This window comes from Takifugu flavidus, chromosome 11 (assembly GCF_003711565.1).
Source record: "Takifugu flavidus isolate HTHZ2018 chromosome 11, ASM371156v2, whole genome shotgun sequence".
NCBI classification, from domain to species: domain Eukaryota; kingdom Metazoa; phylum Chordata; class Actinopteri; order Tetraodontiformes; family Tetraodontidae; genus Takifugu; species Takifugu flavidus.
The window spans coordinates 7660063-7682495 of record NC_079530.1 but is presented as its reverse complement, the minus strand read 5'-3'; the positions used below and the strand labels follow the sequence as shown (position 1 = coordinate 7682495).

The 22433-nt window shown below is 42.2% G+C and overlaps 1 protein-coding gene across 1 annotated transcript in view; it reads left to right on the top strand.

Annotated features, from left to right (window-relative positions):
- Positions 1–21753, top strand: part of LOC130534176 (uncharacterized) — a 40861-nt gene extending 19108 nt beyond the window's left edge. The window contains exons 2-5 of the mRNA XM_057048162.1: positions 9271–9375; positions 11978–12114; positions 13627–13751; positions 14921–21753. Coding sequence (XP_056904142.1) covers positions 9271–9375; positions 11978–12114; positions 13627–13751; positions 14921–19137 — 4584 coding nt within the window. The 3' untranslated portion in view covers positions 19138–21753. The remainder of the gene's footprint in view (positions 1–9270; positions 9376–11977; positions 12115–13626; positions 13752–14920) is intronic.
- The last annotated feature ends 680 nt before the right edge of the window (positions 21754–22433 follow it).

The window sequence follows — 22433 nt, the reverse complement described above, 5'->3', positions numbered from 1 at the left end:
TCAAGCCATTAGATAAATGTTAAAAATTAAACACTGTGCTTCAAAATATTATCAGATGTTAATGTAGTGATTGCAGTGCAGACCTAAGGCGCTCACATAAGAGAATATTTGAGATTCCTCTACAAATATTAATAAATATGCACATATTTGTCAGACGACTCTGCAGACTCGACACAATCTGAGTTGTTAGTTAATTGTGTTTAAGCTAATTCAATAATATCAATGCAGCTGTAAGCAACTTATATTCAGAAATAAAATGTTTTAGCATGAACTGCAGTACTTCATAACAACTCTCTCCTACTTACCGGTAGTTATTTATTTGATTAGGACAATGGACATTGATCCGCATATCAGCAACAAGCATCAAAAATCCTAAATCAGGTATCAAAACAACCCCAATAAATTGATAGAGATTCATTTTAAATATGAAATCTTCATCTTATAAAAGATGAAGAACTTCCCCATGAGAGCAGGTCTGACATGACTGTTCCAACATGAGCGGGCAGTGTGATCCAAGCCTGTGTCCCTCAGATGGACAGCACCATTTGCTCAAATTGACTCTTGTGCCGTTGTGCTTCACAGTATCACATCTAGTCAGTGCTCGAGAAGATTTTTTTGTTTCTTGATGAAATCCTGACATAGCTGAGGGGCTGGTTCCATTCAAAACCTTAAAGATGAGACGGACATCCAAGAACAGCTGGTGGATATCAAAGTCCATGGTTTTTGTACTTATTAACAAGTGTATAGCATCTCTGCTGCCTCAGTAGTCAGGAAAGGTCTTATGTGTTTGAAATTTGATACGTTGAATTGACTTTTGGTCAAGACTTCTTCTTTTTTTTAACATGTTGGTTAAAATTAAGACTTAGAGGCAGTCAGAGAGAAAACACTGACAGCTGCAGGAGGTGAGGCGTCATTCTTCACTAGCAAACCAAATGAAACTGCAGTGCCTGTTCTGGTCCAACAAAATATTGATTTGTTTCATCTTGTCTTCTTTTTATTCAGTTCTGCATTAGCTTAAAATTTTAGGAAAATACAGAGAGACTTATGTGCCAGTAACTGGTTCCAAATGGATGAGGCAATGCTGTAGGATAATACCAAGCCATTTAAAAGACAATTTATTAAGAGAAATGCACTTTGATAGGGTTTAATCAATAACTTAATGTGAACTTTGAGGCAGCCATTCGCTTTGAAACCCGCACGGTCTCTCTATCATGTCGTCCTGTCTTGCTGGTACATTAAACTTTTCTGCTCTTGTGCAGCTTCTGCCTCACCATGTCAAACCTCTGGATGTTTCTGGAAGCAACCATGACAAAATATCAATGATGATGATGAGCAGAAGATGAAAAAAAGGGCTGTCACTAACAGGACCTGGCACAATTTTACATAGACGTCTGTATCTGTTAGTGTGTGTATGCGTGATGTGTGAATGTGTGTCTGCATATGTGTGTGGAGGGAGAGGGTGTGTGATTTGCGAGTGTGTCTGTGTGTTAATTGGAGGGCTGTTGTCTTGAGGGATCATCCATTTGTCTCCATCTGGCCTTCTGGCTGCAGACACTTTCCTGATACTTCACACACACACACTTGCGCACACTTGCTAACACGCATGCAACTGATGCATCAGCTAAGCTCTGTGTCCCCTGAAGTGCACTTGGGAGTCCTCACCTGCCACAGATGAACTGGGTTGAGACGCTACAGCTGCCACTCAAATGCATTTTAACTCACATCTTCAGTCAGAGCAGTTTTCTATAATTTCCAGGTTTCTGTGTGCTGATAAAAGCCTTTAAAATCACCTGTGAAGGGGTGTGTGTGTGTGTGTGTGTGTGTGGAGGGGGGGTGACGTGTAGCAAAGTCATTTGCGAGCAGACTCTCCTCTCATTTATTCAGAGATGGAAAGGTGGTGCTCGCCCTCTGTCTCTATTAAAAACACCTCCCCTCTACTGTGGCCAATAAAGTCTCAGTCAGTCTAACCTGAAATAACTGCCATTAGTGTGAGCGACAAGTCCTCTGCTGGTGCCTAATAGTTGAAGGTGTGTGTGTGTGTGTGTGTGTGTGTGTGTGTGTTTGTTCGTGGGGCCTGGACTGTCTGGCTGAATGTGGGCGATGCTCACAAAAAATGTGGCAATCTCATGAAATTGATGCAATATTAATGCCCAAATGCTTGTCACTTATGCTTCAGCACACTGCTGCAGGTTTGGGATGACTCTTCTTTTGCCATCCCATACAAGTGGCTCAGTACGCGTAAGAATGTGATGTAGCGATGAAGCTGCAACCAACCATTTTTGAACTGATCTCCGCATGTTTAAATCTATATAGCATTATTCCCCACACCTGCATGGCCCGTTCTGTTTATATTTGTGCATCTGGTGCGCATTAGCTCCCATTTTAGTAGATTATGGGCTTAAACTACCATGAATACAGCCATAAGTGCATCATTTGGGGTAACCTATCCCTTGGAAAGGAAGAAAAAAAGATGACAACAGATCCATATAAAAGAGAGAGAGTGTGCAACAAGCTGTTAATTCCCCTTTTTACTCTTTTTTTAGCCACAGAAGCAAGAAGTCAATCTGTCCAATATCCAGCTCGTGTGTGTGCTGATTCACAAAACCAACTCACACAACCTATTTGGCCCATAATGACGGTTGAATTACTTGGGCTAGTATTTACCACACATTGGGTGAGAAAATGCGGAACCACACAGTAAATGGTGTTATTATGTGGACCGAATGTGGTGCTGACTGATCTCGGATGAAGAGGTCGGCGGCGGACAAACGGTTGACGAGGCCTTGAAGACGATGTCAGAAGATGACAACATGAGAGGAGAGACCGAGTATAAGCTTCCAGATTTCCCGGAGCTTAATTTCATTACGAGATCAATTGTTACACAAGTTGGCACGCGCGCACACACGCTTGCACACAAGCTGGAATTTAAAAAAAAAAAAAGCGGAAAGGGAAGTGGGAGGAAAACTCTGTGTAATTAACCCAAAAAGTGTGCTGTCGACTTCAAAACCCGTCTTCTTTTATTGCTCTATTTTCCCTTGCTCGCCCTATCTCTCCATCTTTCTCTCCTGCTGTCTCTCTGAAGTCCAGTTGCCATATCAGAAGGGCTAATTAAAGTTGCGCATAATGAGAGAAAAGACGAAGAGGAGGAGGAGGAGGAGGAGAAACGGGGAGGACAGAGGTGTGAGATGAATGTACGAAAGAATGATTTGCTCATGTCATATTCTTATCAAAGGAGTGTATCCTATAGACAGAAACACACTCACGAATCCACGGAAATCTGAATTTCCTTCTGCACTCACTTGCAGTGAAATATTCAGAAGAGTAGAACTATAAAATACACACATTTGCACAGTTTCACCCTTTAAAAAAGAATCAAGTTCTTATAAGAGGAACAGCTGATGCCTGTAGGGTCTTCATTAAGGCTAGTTTAAAAGTTAAATAAATGTAACATGCTGCCTAAGGACCTCCCTGGAGGAAACCCCCCCTCTTTTCAACATAGTCCAGTCATTTTAAATCAGCTGTGAGATAAAGGTGCCTCCTGAGGGGACACCTATGTGCATTTTTCTGTGAGGTATTTGAAACTCATTATGATTGGGAGTGAAACACAAATGTGGTGGAATTACTCCCATCCAGGATCTACCTGCTGCCTGTTCAATGATGGTGGAAAAGTCCTCCTGTCTGGAGTCATTTTTGCTCCTGTCCAGTGCTCATCTGAAAAAATTTGTAGCCACTGTATATTTCTTTGCTCCCACTTTTTTTCTCACTGTTAGGCCCTTTCCTCTCACTGAATTAATTTTGCATCTCATTGCAGGCTTTTTTTAAGCTCTTTGTGTGTTATTGTCATCTTGTTGTTGCCTTGGTGGTTGTTCATTTATCATTTCACCACATCCATCTAAATCTCTGTCTATATTTGCATTTCCTCATTGCTACTTTATCGCTATTGTGACGCTGAAGCTATATTTTGATTGAACCAGTCGTTTGTGTTTTCATGTGTCCCCGCTTTAAAGATTTCTGGGGCCATTTTCTGTTTATTTGCTGGCATTATTTATTTTCTGCAGACATTTTCGCAGCCTGTTTTGCGTTGACATTCTTTCTTTCTATGGTTATACTGCATCTCACTGTAATTGTTTAGTGCCTCTTAAAGCAATTTGACATCTCCAGTTTAAGCTTAATATTGTATTTGCATCTCCTTGTAGCTGTTGTGTGACATTTTCCTCAGTGAATGTCTTCATGATTTTGCCAGAATTGTAAAAAACAAAGAAGGAAAAAAAGACACACACAAAGACACGCACAACAACTCTTGTGTGGTTTCATTTCGACTGAAAATACACAGACTTGGAGAGGTTCTTGACTTGGCCTCAGCTCTGTTGTGCGATTGATGATGAAATGACCTGAAAGATGAGGGACAAAGAGACAGGAAATGACAGTGAAAAGACACAAAAGAGGCAGAAACAGAGACAACTGACAGCTGAGAATGTTATTCCTACATCATCACATTCTTCCATATAGACTAATCTTTCTTCTTTTATAATTTGCCCTTTCTTCTGTCTTTTTTCCTGTTATCCATCCTTTTCTTGGTCTACATCATTAGTTTTTATCTCTGTTTTTGTTTCTGTTGTTCAGATACCCAGTGAAATGAGCCTTAAAATATTTCCCATTAAGACACGAAGAGACTTCTACGAGTGTTTCTTTCTGTGGGTGGGTTGGTAGTTTTGCGCGTGCGTGTGTGTGTGTGTGTGTACGTGTGTGTGTTTGTGTGTGTGTGTGTGATTCTGACTTTGGCTTTGAAGTTTATTGGGTAAACTAGCCACTTTGGAAAGTAGCCCACCTGTGTTTCATCAGACTTTTTCTGGTCCAAAAATCCTTTGGCAGGCACAAAATCAAAATTGGAAGCTGAAAAATATGTGAATTAAATGGCCACTGCACTGTTGACCAGCCAAGAAAATCCCAGACTCTAGCAGGAACACAAGAAACACCGCCCCATGAAATAACAGTGGCACAAAATGAAGAGAGGATTTCTGATGTGTGTATTGTACAAGTGCACAGAACGCCTCCTTTGAATTCATTTTAAACATTGTCTTAAACTTTGTGACCACTTAATGCTCCCCCCATTATTGTCTTCTTTCTCTTTGGCTGTCACTTAAAATTACAATGACTTTTTTTAAAACCCTGAGACAAATCACCACAGTTACAGTCATGGTTGCTATGATACCACTGTACGTTAATGCTCTCTACATATTGTGCAACAGACCAATTATTGTTGCAACATTACCTGGTTCCTGACAGGAGTCAGTAGTAATCAGCATGATAAATGACAGAATGTTTCTTGAGGATAATCAGGTTTTGGCGGTCTGATTAAGCAGGCAGGGAACAGAGGAAGCGCTAAATTGCACCAGACAACAGCAGTTCAATAAAAATGAACTAATTTCTTCGGAAATAGGATTGTACAGCATGAGCTGTTCTCTGGACGTGCGGGTCCACCCATTTAAATTGCAGATGATTCCCAACCTCGCCTTCTTTACAGGACTTTGTGAAATATGCTTACAATTCTGCATCACAAATACTGAGCCAGAGGCACTGCAGTATGTTTGAACTCATGCCTTTAGACTCAGCCCACATGCATGCGCAACCTCCTCCTTTGAGTCGGAGCATGTGGGTGAAGATCTGAAGAAGTTGTCACCCTTTCTAAAAGTATGACCCCCACCTCCCCTCTGCATGCGTAGTCTGAGAGACACGGACCGGCGTCTCTTGTTCGTTAGTGCCTTGACTGAGGACCCTGCGAGCACAAATGGTGAACGAAGTGCAGTACAGAAACAGAAAGAACAGATAAAGTTTGACATTTGAATACATTTACCACAGTTATTTCTTTAAATTGCCATAAATGAATCCCTATAGCTGTCAGACCCACAGTTAATCCTTTACATTCCTGGCAACGGTGATGCCTCTGGCACAGATTTACAAAGGTAGACACAGAAGTGTGTTTTATTTTGGAGGACTACTTAAAGCGCGAGGTGCAGCCGGAGTGTCGGTTGAAGCTAATTTTGATGCAGTCTGCTGCCTTGATGTTGTTGATTCTAATTCAAGATCTCGTGCTTCTCTCTGCGTTGGCTGTTTCTTACTGTTTGCCTTTGAGGACATTCTCAGCACCCCTGCTGCCACACACAAACACACTTTCAGGGCTGGAGTCGGCAACAAAATTCAACAACCGAAGTGAAGCGAGCCCAAAGAATACCCCCTCCGCAGCACAGCGTTTTGCATTCATCTGGCCTTTGGAGTCTCGACCAGAGGTGCAGCTGTCAGACAGCAGTCGGAGCCTCTGCCTTTTTTTTGTCACACCTCCTCCAGCAGGCTTTGACTCGGCAGCATTATGGAGAATGTGATGGGATGCGGGACATCCTCCTGTGCGTGTGCCGACTTGAAAGTGGCTGAGGTGAACAGAAATGCAGCAGGTCTTTGGGTGAGTGCCGTCTCGGAACACCCGCCAAAGTCTCCGGCGCATCCCTGGATGACCAGACATGAGCAGGTTACCGCGGTGATAAACATCCGCATACCTGCTTTTGCTCTTTTAGTGTCTTTACAAACTTTGAGCTGGCGAATGCAATTAAAATACTTTTCCATGATCAGTCAAGTCAACATATTCCCTAATGACTCACAAAAAAACAGATGCCTTTCTCCTGTTTTGTCATTAAGGTTTCCATGGATGTGAACATGTGGCCAATCGCCTTGTGTTGAAAGCAGACGCTGTCATATTTCTATCTATCTATCTATCTATCTATCTATCTATCTATCTATCTATCTATCTATCTATCTATCTATCTATCTATCTATCTATCTATCTATCTATCTATCTATCTATCTATCTATCTATCTATCTATCTATCTATCTATCTATCTATCTATCTATCTATCTATAAGCAACAGCACATTATAATACAAATAAGAAAAAAGGGTAATTACTCCAGAGACAATAGCTCCATATAGTGCAATAAAACGTTTATTAGTATTGAAAAGAAAAATGATGACGCAAAGCTGCCCGGCCTCACCATTTTAGGCAATTACATCTATATGGAACAAACAAATCCAGCAACCGTTTCTCTTGGAATTTCCAGGGAGTTTTTTTGTCTTTCGCTCTGCGTAGGAGAAATTTGTAGCGAAGAAGTGAATAATCATTTCTAACAAAAAATTTGCTATTATTTTAGTGTTCTATTTGAATAAATGCAGCTACTGCAGGTCTTCAATAAAGTCATAGCGACCTCGTCTTTATCGCTTTTATAAAGTATCCACCGCTTCCCTCATGTTTTTACTCTTTTGTTGCAATCTAAGAAATAATTTAACTAGAAGAGAAGCTATCAAGTTGCAAGACATGCTGATCATTATGTTAAATAAACAGCACGAGCTCGGAGGTGGAACGTGAAGATGAGGGAGAAAAAGGGGAAAAATCCTGTCATTTACTGTAGAGTAGCTGCTCAGTGAGCGCATGATGGCAAAAAAATGAAATATATAAATGAAAAAAAAATCTGCAGAGAAGCTTTACGTCACAAGTCTTCACAGTCCATTCTTATCCAGCTACTTTTATGACATGGAGGAAAAAATCAAATTAGTCATGGGCGACAACTTAGTTTCTGCAAGTGAAATACATTTGATCTGAAGCCGAGCGCGACGCCTTTTCGCCTCACTTTAACAAAAGTAAGATGTAAAACAAAATACAACAAAAGAACCCATTTTTGCTAATTGGATGCAAATGTTACACTTCAAACCTCCAACATTTTTAGACCTTTTTGTTATTTATCCAAACGTGTGGCAGGAAACAGAGATATAGCAAAAACGAGAGAATATAGAAACAGTTGTTTCTCCCAGCAGTCACTCGGGGCTAACAACCAAACTAAAATTAGAGCGATGAAATTATTTATAAAAGGATCTTAAAGGATTCAAATGGGATCCAGAGCATTTTCCACCTCATGAACAGGTAAAGCGTCAGCCCAAGGTCACTCTAAAAAGGTTGTTTTACAGTCCAGATTTAAGGTTTTTAACATGGATTTTGGAGGTTTCATTCCACCTACAAGACAAATTCAAACAATTGTTGAAAAGGATAATAAATCTGTTTTGGTTGGGCAAAAGGTTTTAAATTATAATGTGTGTTAATTTGAGTTTACAAAGCTGTGGTTTTAAAGCCATTCAGCTGGCCATGTTTAATGGATGTCCAAACCCATCTTCTGGAGGCTAATGCAACCCAATGAGATCTTTAATGGTATAATGCAAACCAGTGCTGTCTTTCATTATGCAATAATGCAAATGTAATGTTTTGTTGTTTTTCTGTAATACAATAATGCAACATAAATTTGTTACTTAATAGAATTACAGTACTGCAGTAATCACTTGTCTAATCATCTAATGCTGAGTGACGGAAAGGATCCTGACAGTAATGGCCAAGGTAGCGGGATGTATGATGAGGACTTAAACTAGGATGTCTGTGTTTCTGTTTGGCGTTTTCACTGTCTGCCTGTGTGCACATACACAATCCAACATTTCTGCGAATCTGTGTGTAGACTAAATTTAAACTTTTGGATTAAGAGCTCCATGTATCCGTAAATGGCTTTACATAAACGCACGTGTGTGTGTGTGTGTGTGTGTGTGTGTGTGTGCTCAGAAACTCAGAGTGCTGATCAATAGTTGTGATTGAAGGGCCCATTAGGCATCGGAAACCAAAAAGACAGCATTACTCCACATGACAAACTGCATCAGACTGCACACACACACACACACACACACACACACACACACACACACACACACACACACACACACACACACGAGCACACACACAGTATATGAGAGTTGACAAATTAAAAGCTAGAGTGTGATGAATGTACATTTCCCTCAAATACATTTTATGGCCCACACTTTATACAGTATAACAGCAGTTCAGTCCTCACCTAAAACTCACTTATACAAACAGAGTCTCGGGCATCCTCACAGGCTTTGTTTAAATTTGGCATTCAAAGCTGAGTCTGAGACGAATCATTTAGACCTACGCAAAAACAACTTTACAGTCGTCTAATTATGAGTCTGCTCATCAATCTGGCTGCAAAACCAGGTAAGGAACAGGTAAGCTGTGATAAAAACATGCTAATATCCACCTGATGTTTAACATGTTACACACTAATGTACCTTTTATTTCAGTCCCCTTTTTCTTTCATTTCTTTGAGCTAAACAATGTGCATCTGTGCCATTTCCACTTCTGACCATTTTGCCTTTTGTGTCTTAATACAGGAGGACGGAGACTCGAGTTTCTACTGCGAGCTGTGTGATAAGCAGTACTTGAGACACCAGCAGTATGACAATCACATCAACTCCTACGACCATCACCACAAGCAGGTAGCTCAGAGCGCCTTAACGAGGCATCCAGGGGGGTCGAGTTTCTCCATACGCACGTCTTAAACCTCGCTGACCAAGGTCAGGGATTTGTTATGTCGCAACACCATAATGAGCACTCAGCTCGACGCACATCACAAGAACTGTTTCAGCTCTTCGTTCCTCTGCGAAATTCCACCACTTCTAAAATAGACTCGGGAAAGTTGTCGGGAAAATTGTCATAGCCTATCATGGCAAAGCTAGCAACGGCTTGTGAGGGCAGGACTTAGAAAAATGCCACTCTGCAAACTCGCTAATGCTATAAAAAAGATGTTTTAGCTGACCAAATGGGGTTTTAGATATTTGCTAAATCACTGCTGATAGCTGAACATACATAAAAACGACCAAGGTCACTGTGAGGTATGTTCACACAACCGTGGATGAAACAATAAATATCCTTGCGCGCATATCAGTATCATTAACAGATGAAACAGAAACATTGTGTTGACAGCAATGATTTGACTTGACACACACATTAAAAATGACATTATAGATTATCGATTTGTAGAATTATGTTCTCCCTACCTCCACCTGTTTGTAGTTCCTAGAGCACTTTATGTCACACTTTATACCATTTTCAATCACTCCAAAACCCCACTACTCCACACCTCCTCCACTGACTTCTTCAGGCTAGTCATTTTAGAACTTATAAAATTGAATTTGAAAAAGCTAGAAAAAAAAAAAAAAACAGTCAGGAAATGCAACCACAAACACCAGGGCGTGTTATCTTTGGTGTTAAAATCAATAGGACACGGCTGTAGAAGCACATATTGTGGCGCTGTCCTCGCCTCTCCCTCTTTTCCTTCTCATTTCCCTCTGAGGTGGCAGAAGTTATTTCTCCACAGGACCTGCAGAAGGGAGAGCGAGAACTTGCAGCTGTTTGGGTGTTTACGAAATTATTGGTGCTGGGAGGAATGAATTTGCTGCAATTATCATTTGTTCAGTTGCTCGTGCTGAAAGAGGCATAATATTTTTTCCTTTGCCGCGTGTCACTGTTATTAGGTTTACTTGAGGATGCAGAGCATTTAGGGCATATTGTTGGATACCTCGGCACTTACAGGAAATAGGTTTTTAGGAATATTCCCCAGCCTCACCCAGGCCTAAGCTGCCTGTCTTTGGCTCCCATTCAGGCGCAGTCTCCTGCTCTTTTCAAAAACGAGGTTTCCACAAAGGCAACGTCATCGATGGCCCGGGCTGGGAAAGTGAAGATCCGTGTGCAGTTTATCCTGTCACTTTAAAAACACTGTTTTTGTTTCTGCTTAAATCCCTAATGTAGTAAACAGTGAGAGCAGGAAGCTGACACATTATTTACGGTTTTAATCCTCCTTCAGGATAAAATGACTATTATCATAAATGTCCTTTCCCAGCTCTAGTTTCAGAGTATTTACATCTCCATCAGCTTACCTGTGAAATTAACATTTCACGGTTTTCATGCAACAGCTGTCTTTCGTGCTGCCTCTTTATATTTGCAACATATAATTTATGTATTATTTTACCTCTTTATACCCCTAACGGTGCTTTCATGGACAGTAACGGGACTGGACATCTTTTGCCCATAAAATCTTAAGCATAATAGTCATCATCTCTGTTTCTAACATTTTACAGCAGTGCTCACTGCAATCATCTAAATACCAATACAAAACACTATTATGTCAATGATGCGTTCATTTAAATGGGCACTTACTGTAGCTACACATTTCTCACTCTGGTGAAAGAAAACTTACACGGCGTCATAAATATGTAATTATTTAGTCATACAGAGTTTCCTCCTAATTTAAACAACTATTTATTCTCTCCTACTTGTAACAGCCTGTGTAATATTACTGTAAGCGGAAAATGTCCAAATGCATCTGGAGCCTGTTTGAACTTTGCAACCTGGCGCAGAACCGTTCGGATCAATGACCCCCAGTGGGACAGAGTCGTGCTTCATTACCTGATCTGCCGCTACAAACCACAGGCCACATGTTCCAGATGTTGTGCTGCAGTCTGAATGGGATTGTGCTATTTTGGGGTCTGCAATGGGTTGTCTGACCGTTAAAGCCAGTGTAAGCTGGAGACGGTGTACCTGTGTGTCTTCCCCGCCATGCTGGTGTCTGTCTCTCTGCCTGCTTGTCTGTCTGCCTGTCTGTCTGTCTGTCCATCCGTCCGTCCGTGTTTTTTGGTCTGTTTATCTATTTGTCAACCTCTCGGCCTCCCGGGCTGTCTGTCTCTCTGTTGTCATCCCTGTCTTTGATATTAACCCACTGCTATTTTATTGATGTTACTTGTAACACACACACACACACACACACACACACACACACACACACACCTGCACACGCATGCACACAGTCTGTATCTCGGACTTGCAGACAGCTTGCAGACAGAGCTCAGTAAGCAAGTTAAGCAGTGACGGACTCTAATAAAGCTGACACTGGATAACTAAGGAAGAACATAAAACCACACATGCACGGCAGATAAATAGGTGCAAAGAGGCACCTTATTTTCTTCTTTAAATTGTTTTCTTTGAAATCAGCTTATGCTCTTGCAATTACCCGCAGTCATAATCAATGTGTTTGCCATTCAGCGCCTCAAAGAGCTGAAACAGAGGGAGTTTTACCGAGCTCTGGCATGCAGGAGGCAGAGAAGACGCAGGGAGGAGAGGAGGGAGGAGAGAGCGCTGAGGAGCCTCCAGAAGAATGAAGCAAGGCGGTCAGGAGAGTGGTGGGTAGTCCTCTTTTCAAACTACATCCTCCTTAAGTGGAAAGAGGAAAATATGAATATTAACAACTTTGTTGAGTATGAACCAACAACTCTTTTTTGTGAAATGATTCACACTTGCTTCTTTTCCATCGAGGCTGTGCTTTCTTCATCTGTCACAAACTGACTTACACTACTTTTTACTTTACTGCAGCTGTTACCAAATGTTGCATGTTGTCATGTATAAAATGTAAAAAGATTCCATTAAATTAAAAAGTGACTCCAAATTGTGTGAAGATAAATAGCACAAATAAACATAAAAGTGAACGATATTTTTTAAAAATCTATTTTTTTTCTATCTGTTGATTTAAAAAAAATATTTTCCTTTATTTCAATGAAAAAAACAAGTTCAATCAAAATATGCAAGGCAGTCTTCAGAGGAATCGCAGAATTAAACAGTTGTACAGATGGTATTCTCAGAACACCAGTGTTTTATCTCTCTCTTTCTCTCTCTCTGTGTTTTTTCTGATTTTATGACTTCTTATCTGGCTGCCCAACAGCATTTGTATGCATTTTCTTCTCTTAAAAAGCTTAAACGCTAAACAAGCACAGAGATGTGCAGAAACAGGCAACAGGCGCTGTGTATTCTCCCCCGACAGACAAAAAGTCAGTGTGAAAGTTCACCTGGCACGCCACCAAAATGAGGGAATCTGGTTCAAGTGCACATGAATGCACCATTTGCGCTCGGTGCTGGAGATGCCCACACAGAACGAAGAACAACAAGCCCAAAAAGTTCCATGATGATGGGATAAAAAAAACAACCTTTTTTTGTGTCTTCATTTATTTATTCTCTTTTCTGTTACATTTACACTTTGCCATGTTGCAATCTGTCTATTAAACATGAATGAAACAGAGTAACTCCAAAGCAGGGGAGGTGGGAAAGCTCCCTCCCCAAGATGGTAATAATATACATATAGTGTCCATAATTGAGATAATCAGCATGGCTTTGCTGTTTTCCTGCCCAGTTACAGAGCGCCTTATGTCATGAGCATTTTTAGATTTGGAAAAATGCAGCATCCCAGCACAAAGAGAGAAGATGGAAAGCGTGGCTAAATTGATTTTGAGTTGGATTTCAGCCCATCTTGACCTCCTCGCTGATCTTCTCTTTCGGCTTCCTCGGATGATTCTGTCCTCTCTTACGGCCTTCATCCTCTCCTCTTGTTTCTTTCACCTTCTCTTTTTATTTGTTCTGGGTCATCCTCCTTTAAGCTCCTTCTGACACACTTCTGGCAGGCCCAAAATGCAGGAAGTGCAGGCTAGTAATCCGTTCAGTGATATTTAATGTATGTATATTAGCTACAAGTCAAAAGAGAGGTTTGCTTCAAATCCAACAAAGCAAGTCATGTCGTTAATAAGTGAAAGAGTCTTTGTAACCTGGTTAAAAGTAGACATCTTTATCTCATTTGTCTATGATGTGTAAGGATCTTCTCTGTGTAAGGATCTTCTCTCTCATCCTCTCCTCCCCATCCTCCGCAGTGCTCCAGGATCTGGGCCCATGTTCAGGTCCACAACAGTAGCAGTGGAACCAGTCAGCCAAACAAGAACAACCTCAGTACAGAGCGGGGCTGACATGAATCCAAGTAGCACCACACTGGAAACAAGTAAGCACTTCTGTCAGACTTTTGAATATTTAATGAGCACTTGTCTGTTTTTGCTGATGGAGATATCACTTTAATACTGAGGGATTAACAACCTGCCGCAGTAATACAAAAGTGTCTGAATTAATTTTTTATAAAAGGAATGATGCATTAAAAGCAGATCAAGTGAAAGGCTAGTGTTTAGGGTGCAGGCAACAGGAACATTACATCAAACTTCTGACTAATTGCTCCAGAGACTCATTTGCATCTTAATTTCAGAGTCAAATCAATTATTTTCAATTGAATCGCAGCCATTACTGCAATTGCTGCACTAAACCTGCACAGAGCTTTCACATTTAGCTAAATTTTGTCAGACATATACCTGACTTCTGCAAACAGACGTCTGACCTTTAAAAGCAGCAGGGAAAAAAAGCTATTATATTACTTCAACTAAGAGTATAGAACCTTGCTCTGCTGGGGGGAGACCTGCTATACAAAAGAGACTTTCCAAAGTTTGATGGGAAAATTGGATCAAAATGAACACCTACCCTCTGATATCATTTTACAGCTTTGAATGTATTCACATATTGTTACTGATGGAAACCTCATTTAATAACAATAAGGAAATTGCAGATGGTCTCAGTAATTCTTCAATTATACACATCACCAGAATTTATCAACACATACAGCGGACTGCAGATTTTGATTCGATCACAATAGAATTTGACGGAGCAGCTGCACTATTTAATAAGAGGTTAAAACATTAAGGAGGAAAACAGAGCATCACCTTGAATGACCCTGCGTGTTTTATTGGGTTATTATGAGGCTGAATAATGTGCCGCACCAACGGACAGACAGGTAATTGTCTGGCAGAATCTTCTGCATTAGAAAGGTTATATAAGTAGATATGACATTTTAGAGGGAAGCCCTTCATCTGAATTCTTGTCCAGGTTTAAAGCCCAGTACACTCTTATTCATGTTGTCTTAAAGTCCATCTCTAACACAAAAGCAACAAAAGAGTAAAAGATGAGAGAAGCTAAATGCATTAGAAAATATGATAAAGGTATAATCCAAAAAGTGAATGTCATTATTCTATATGCATCTGTATTATTTGTTGTTTTTATAGAGAGATATTTCTGCAGTTTTGCTTTAACCAGGGTCCATGTATTTGTTTCTATTGTCTCTCCCTCCAGCATCTCAAGACTCAACAACCAAGGCCCTCTTTCCTTTGAACCCTGCACTGGAAACCAGACTCTTGTGCAACAGGCCATGGACATACAGGCAAACAGACCCCAATAACGCAAGAGTTACCGAACCCAGCGTCCTCACTGGGACCCAAATGGGATACAAGGGCATGAAGGCTGCAGACATTATGCCCTGTACTAGTAAAAATATCAGGTACCCAAACACAAATCCCTCTGCTGAAACTCATGACCTTAACCAAATGACTTGGGCTAATCGTTATTTAAGGCAAACCACTAGTCCCAGTTTCACCCCAGCAACTGTTACAGACACTGCTAATGGCATTATAAAGAAGACAACAACAGCGAGATGCAGTCCGAAAATAACAACCACCACCACCGCAACTGTTTCTAAAACATCAGACATCAGCGTCGAGAGGAGCAAAGACGCACGCGTGACAGGTGGAGGCTCAGAGCTCCAGTCCATCCACCCCAGACTCCGCCCAGTCTCGTTCTCGCTGCCCAAACGAAGCTGTGTGCTTCTCCACCAATCAGCTGCCATTTTTATCCAAGCCACTCGAAATTCTGGCTTGTTAGAGAAGGAGGAAGGAGTGATGGTGCAAGAACGAATCAAAGATGGTGAAAAGGTGGAAGACCAACAACATAAGTCCCCAGTATCCGCAGATGTGAATAATGAAGACATGGATCACTGGGACATGGGAAAACCGCCCAATTTAGATAGTAAAACTGCAATTCAAGCTACTGAAACTGCAGGCAGAGAGTCTGACGGGATAAGAACAGGAACACAGACTCATTTATGTAATGTGATCAGAGTTGAGGACTCTGTTATTAGTAGGAATGAAGCTCAGTTCTCCTCATGTAATGGTGATGGGACTGGAGACCAAGTCTGCACCAAAAGTGGGACTGAAGCTCATCTTTATTTAAACAGTGGAGTCCCGCAAGAAAACACTCCTGATAATGTTGCCACGGATCGGTCTAAAGATTTAGCATGCAGCGACAACCAGCCTGAGGTGGAAAACCAAACACAGATAATCCCCACCAAGCTAGCAAACGGACTGCAGTTTTCTGTTATGAATCTGCCTGGAAAGATCATTTTTGGTTCTTCGGAAGACTCCAAAGAATCGTCCAGTCACACTCAAGCACCAAATATCTCATCACCATCATCAAATGATGGTAACGAGACCATAACTTTGCCTCCCAGTCGTCCTAAAGAGCCATTTTGCCATGTCCAGAGTCGAGACGGTAGCAGGGTTCTTCTCTGGCCATCAGAGATGGTCAGCTACACCAAAACATCACCTTCCATCTCTTACAGCATCAACCCCCTACTCTATGACTTCAGAGCACATAACAGGGCCAAGGAAGGGGGAACGGACAAGAAAGGAAGGCTAGAGGAAAGGAGCGAGAGAATAAAGCCGTCTGTGATCAAACAAGCCGACAACCAGCAGAGGCAGGAAGTTATGGAAGGAGGAAGGGAAGGGAAGTTAGATGAAAGAGAGGAAGATAATGAAGGAGGACAAGCAGGAAATCCTATGGAAGTTATAAGCCATTGTAGCAGAAGCGATACAGTTTCCCGCCGCTGTGGCTGCCGTGACGAAAGCACTTTAAAATTGGCTTCAGAAGGCCACCTTGAACTCACACTGGGCCTTCCTGAAATGGTGGGGAGGAGAAGGAGGAAAAGGGGAGGAGTGAGGCGAAAGGGAAGAAGAAAGATGGGAGAAAAGCCCAGAAGAGAAAATAAGATAATAAATAGTCCTTTTCAGAATCTGGAAAAAGGAGAAGCCACAGACAAAGAAGAAAAGAGGGAGGAGGTGATGCTAAGTAATCTCGGAGATCATCGACTAGTAGGTGGCAGAAAAAGGGGGATAAAAGGAGAAGAGAGAAAGATTCAAGGAGATCAGACGGAGCCAGTGAGGGCAGGCAGAAATAACGAAAAGACAGGAGAGCTATTAAGTGATCTTCCCTTAAATCGCTGTAATCTGTGTAACCAGCTGTGTGCACAGGTGAAAAGGGAGGCCAACCACTGTCAATTCCAGCAATCAGACTCCGGGTTGGGCCAGGAACTCAGAACACCCCTCCGCAGGGGTACAGCATGTAACTCAATGATTAGCCCCGGCGCTAGGTCTGTTATACAGATGCCATGCTGCCCCGCAATTACACCCGGCCTGGCTCAGGATGAGATGAGGGAGATAAAGAAAAACACACAAGCAGGGATTGAGGGGGGAAGGCGGAGGGGTGAGCAGCGGAGGAATCTGGGGAAGGCTGCGATAAGAGGCATTCCGAATGCTGAAGAAAGCATGTGCAACCTTGTTATCAGCGGCGTTACTTTTCCCTGCCAAGAAGCAGCAAAACCAGGACAAGAAATTGGTCTCGTTCGTACAACTCACACGGAAACAGCGTGTGATCCAGCGATTAGCCTCATCCCTGCTCCCTTTAGAGGAACAGCAGGCAGTCAGACACAAATAATACCTGCAGGACACAGAGGTCCAACGCGGGACTCGGCCCCATGCTGCACAACAGCACAGACCAGAACACAACTGGAAATTAGATCACTCTGTGCCCACGTCACCCTCACCGGCAACGAGGTTTCAAAAGAAGAAATGCAAAACGGGGCAGTGACAGCCGACACAGGCAAGAGGAAATTGCCAGAGGCCGGGGAAACACCGAGGAAAAAGCGGAAACGTGGAAGGAGACAGGCGAGAAGAATCACCTGTGCTTTGAGGAATTGCGTGCAGCAACAGGAAAGACCTCCTGTTCAGTTGATTACAGAGATCGGTGTAGATGAGGCGTGTATGCAGGACCATGAAAAAGCACTTAAATTAAACAGCAAAGACTCTGCAAAGGTTCTGGAGACTCTAAGTTACGGACCCACGACAGAGCACAGCACCAAAAGAAGCAGGACAGAGGAAAACACTCAGTTTTCTAATGGAACAATAAAAATCAACGATGGGACAACAGTTAACGCGAACACACCCTTCACCCGTCATGACAGCGAGAGCAACAATATGGATTGCTCCTGTGGCTTAGACTATGTTCCTTTCAGTGCTGAGGGACAGCAGCAAAGTCCTGCCGGCATCACACCAAACAACAGTGATGAAAGTTCTGGGAACTGGAATCCTTCGCGAGACGATCTGCACATCAAAAACAGCAAAGGCTGCGCAAGTAAAGATGAGAATCCTCCTGCTCAGAGCAACAACACAGACAGATCTGCGCTGCTACTTTCAAAAGACCTTTCTGCCTGTTCTAAAGACACACGCACGGCGCACAGCCAATATAAAAACAGGCAAAATGACAGCCAGGAAATGTCCAATTCTGTTATTTCGAGTAAAGACAAAAGAGACACTATTGGAAAGATTACGCAGATATGTTGTAGTAAAAAAGATCACAGTGGGAGGGATAAAACCAAGAATGAGTGGCATATTGACCAGAGTAGCAACCTTTCTGATTCACCGATTGATTGCAGTGTTATTGATCAAAGGGAGGCAAATGGCCATGATGATATTGACAGTGGACAGTGTGGTAATTCCCACAGTAATCACGCCAGTGATTGCAATCACTGCGCTGATGCCGATCAAAATGCGACGGAGGAACAGACGAGTGCGCGCAGGAGGCAAGAGACGGAGCAAACAGATGCTGAGAAGGAGCGCAGGAAGGAAGAGGAGAAAGAGAGGGAGAGGCTGAAGGAGAGGCAAGAGGAGTGGGAAAAGACATGGGTGAGGAGAAAAGAAAAGGAAAAGAAGGACAGGGAGAGGAGAAAAGAGAGAGATATTGATCATTATCCAGAAAAAAGGCCTTTTTTCCCTCATACCCACCCTCCCCATTGTATACCCCTCCATTCTCCTCTCCTTCTTCCACCGTCCCTCTCCTCCTCCTCCTCCACAGCCTTCTCTTTCCACCACACCATTGTCCAGCATCACCTCTCTATTCTTCCTCCACCTTCAGCCCACCTACCTGTGCACCCTTATCCTCATCTTCACCCTTCCTTCTCACCACATCTCTCACCCCTCGCTCTCAACCCAGCTCCTGCTCCTCCTCCGCCACCACCCCCTCCTCCATTTCCACCTGCTTTCTACGCCGCACCCTCCTTCCCTTTCCTCGACGACCCTGGTCCGTATCCCATCCCAGCTGCTTTTCACCCACTGCAGAGTCACCACCCATCTCTGTATCCCCCAGCTTATCCTGCAGTCCTGCCCCTACAGATGTTGTTCTGAAGCTAAACCTTTGGGAGTTCGACCACCCCAGCATTTACTCCGAGCGCCTGAAAGGAAGAGAAGGCCGCTGATTATCTTCATCAATGGAAATCCTGCTAAGAAAGAAAAAGCCTCAGGTGGGCAGCCATTAGAGCTGCGGTGGGGATTCACAGCTGTGCTCATTTTTCCTCTCAAGAAATCAGCCATTACAGGTTTTTTTTTTTTTTTAAATACGGTAAATCGTTAATGGTGGGAACCTCAGCCTAGTAAATATTCAGATTTCTAAAATCTGCAAAGATTCTGTTTGCATTTACGACGGTATGAATGGTGTAAGGGGTATTAAGACGGCTCCGGGCAGTCTTATTTCTTCTTTTACATGTTTATTTTGACCTGGGATACAACTAGCAAGGAATAATCAAATTGCTGAAGTCAAATCCTGCTTTATTTTATTCAGCTCCTCTGCTGCTGATGTTGCGTTTTTATTTTGTTTCATGAAAAAGTGACTGATCAAAAAAACAACTCTTAAATTTGGGTGGTTGGGAAAAGAGGGACCCTCGACTTTTGGATTTCTGCAAAAAGTCTGGCGGAGGTGCATTTTTTCCTTTCCTTTCCTTTCCTTTCCTTTCCTTTCCTTTCCTTTCCTTTCCTTTCCTTTCCTTTCCTTTCCTTTCCTTTCCTTTCCTTTCCTTTCCTTTCCTTTCCTTTACAGTTTCTATGGAAGATTGAAACAACTTGTCAAAACACTCTTCTTGATCCATTCAGATATTGTAAATGCATCATGCAAAGGTTGAGTCAGAGCTTTGGTTAGATGTGAACAGATAGTTTTCCTCTCATTTTGTCTAACAGAAAAGGGGATTAAGTTCCCCTGAAAGAAACAGAAATTAATTTAGATTCACATTTAGGGAGTACTTTTATGGGTTATATTCAATGTGCCTGGTTACATCTCCCCATCACGCCAACATTTTTGTTACAGGATAAAAAAAATAGTGTCAGTTTAATTAAAAAAGAATGGAAAGAGATGCATTTCCAATTACTCCAGAAAGGGCAGTTGCATACTCTTATGGCTCCATCATACTAACTGTGGTGTTGTAATTAACGGGTGCAATCATATTTTTCGACAGTTCATTATGTGTGGGGAGACTGTTGAACATCAGATCGTTGAACTCGAGTGTCTGCTCGTCCCTCCTCGTGTTCCAGACCGCAGATTTCCTACCCATGCTGGACTGAAAATATTCCCGGTGTGGGAGACGGTTGCACTGAGTGATTCATCCACATAAAGATGACGTCGCAGTGATTCAGCTCATCATGTGTCTGCGTGAGAGACAGAATTGGAAGTGAGAGGGGGTGGGGGGGTTAGGATTGTCGGGAAACCACAAGATAACCATTTTCATTAAGTATGCCGCTTCACGTTGTCATCGGTTGGTCCTTTCTGCTTGTCAGGAAATTTCCACAGAGGGGCAAAATGACAGGGAACCACTCTCTACTTTTCACATAACGGCCGTTTTACTTCCTGCGCAGAAAGTTCCAGGTGTTTCTTTCCAGGTGCACGCCTGTCAGTCAGAACCTTGGGGTTGGGTCTGTGCAGTTCAGAAAAAAAGAAACTGTCTCAATCCCCATTGCGCTCTCAACACTTTAATTCCTAGCTGCAGAAGCACCTCGCAATTAAGATGTGTGATTCTGCTGCATATCTGCAAGGAGAGGCGTCAATAGGAGGAGCAACTGCCATCCTGATTAACCAATTATGTCCTCATTTCTCTCACTTCTCTCCAGTGAAATACATGTGGCTGTAAAGGATCGGGGCGATAGCGTATTACCTTTCGCTATCTCAGTGAATTAATTCTTCAGGTGCAATAGCATCATCATCAGTAGACAACACGCAGCACAGTTTGCGATGCGTCGCCGTGTACATTTTTCCATATCCACGCTGTAAAATATTTAGCAATCTCGCCTATAGGTCAGCAGTTGGTAGGCTAACTTCTCCCCACATGATCAATCAGTTGGCTGCGTTGTCATGGCAACATTATCGAGCCTAGGCTTATGCGCATGACTCTTTTGCTTCCTGATGTGTTTATGAATAGAGCTAACAATGTGATACTTCAGACCTTGGACTTCCCGGTGCAAGATTTATTTAAAACCAGTTGCGACGGCTTTCTCTCCCCGTGGCCCTGTCGTGGGCCACGGGGAGAGAAAGCAGGGACTAAGTCCATATGTTATTTCTGATCTCATTTGTTTTATTTAATTGTAATAAAGCTGTATAAATTAGGGGGGGGAAATGCTGTTATTAGATGTATTTTTGTAGAAATACCTCAGTTGAATGAGGCCCAGTTTTTGTATTTGTAATCCAATATTTTAAGCTAGAAACCTAAAATATCCAATTTATTCTCTTGTCAAGCTGTTGTAAATGTTCTTCAACGTCTGTGTAATCAATGAATGTGTTTAAAAGGCTGTTTAAGTTCCCCCAGAAAGCAATTTTGTCGAAGAAATGTCTTGGACCAATTTGTCAAATTTATTTTTGTGTAATCCAATTCCAGCGGACTCATATCCACTGATTTTACGCCTGCATATATTATAGATCTTGTAAATCTATTGAGAAAAAGAAATTCCTCTGAAAATGAAAATAAATCAGAAGAGGTCATATTAGCGTGTCTTGTGGTCATTGCTTCTCCCAGAGAGGGTTCACTTTGGAATGGAATCTTATTAGAGAGATCTGGCTATGCACAACTCTAATCACAACATTACTATCAGGGAACTAAAGCAATTAGGGCAAAAATCTTATAAATGTGAATATTTGAATTTTATATGTATTGTATTCATAAGAATATTTGACTCACATTTAATCATGGAAAATGCATTTTGACAGGGACAAATTCACATACAGTCCTTCCGTTGATCAGATGTGTGTGTTTTATGTGCGTTTGTGTGTGTCTGGAAGGCCTTTAGACAGCTGGGATTGTCATTTCCAACGGCTAAATTAGCGTTAAAACCCAACATGTTCAACACCTGAGGCTGTATGTCTCTGGCTTATGCATAATATTTCCAGTCTGTGTGTGTGTGTGTGTGTGTGTTGTGTGTGTGTGTGTGTGTGTGTGTGTGTGTGTGTGTGTGTGCACGCCAAGTCAAGTTCACTTTATTACTGAATCAACGGTTCTCGTCCATTTGCTGCCATGACCTTTAAAAGCCAAGAAGAAAACCTTCTGACATTAAAACTTGGCCATATAGATTTAGTTCTGTGACATGTGTGTGTGTGTGTGTGTGTGCATGTGTCTGTGGTACGTGAGTGTATAAGCCCAAGATCTCAACACAACTCAAACTCCTCT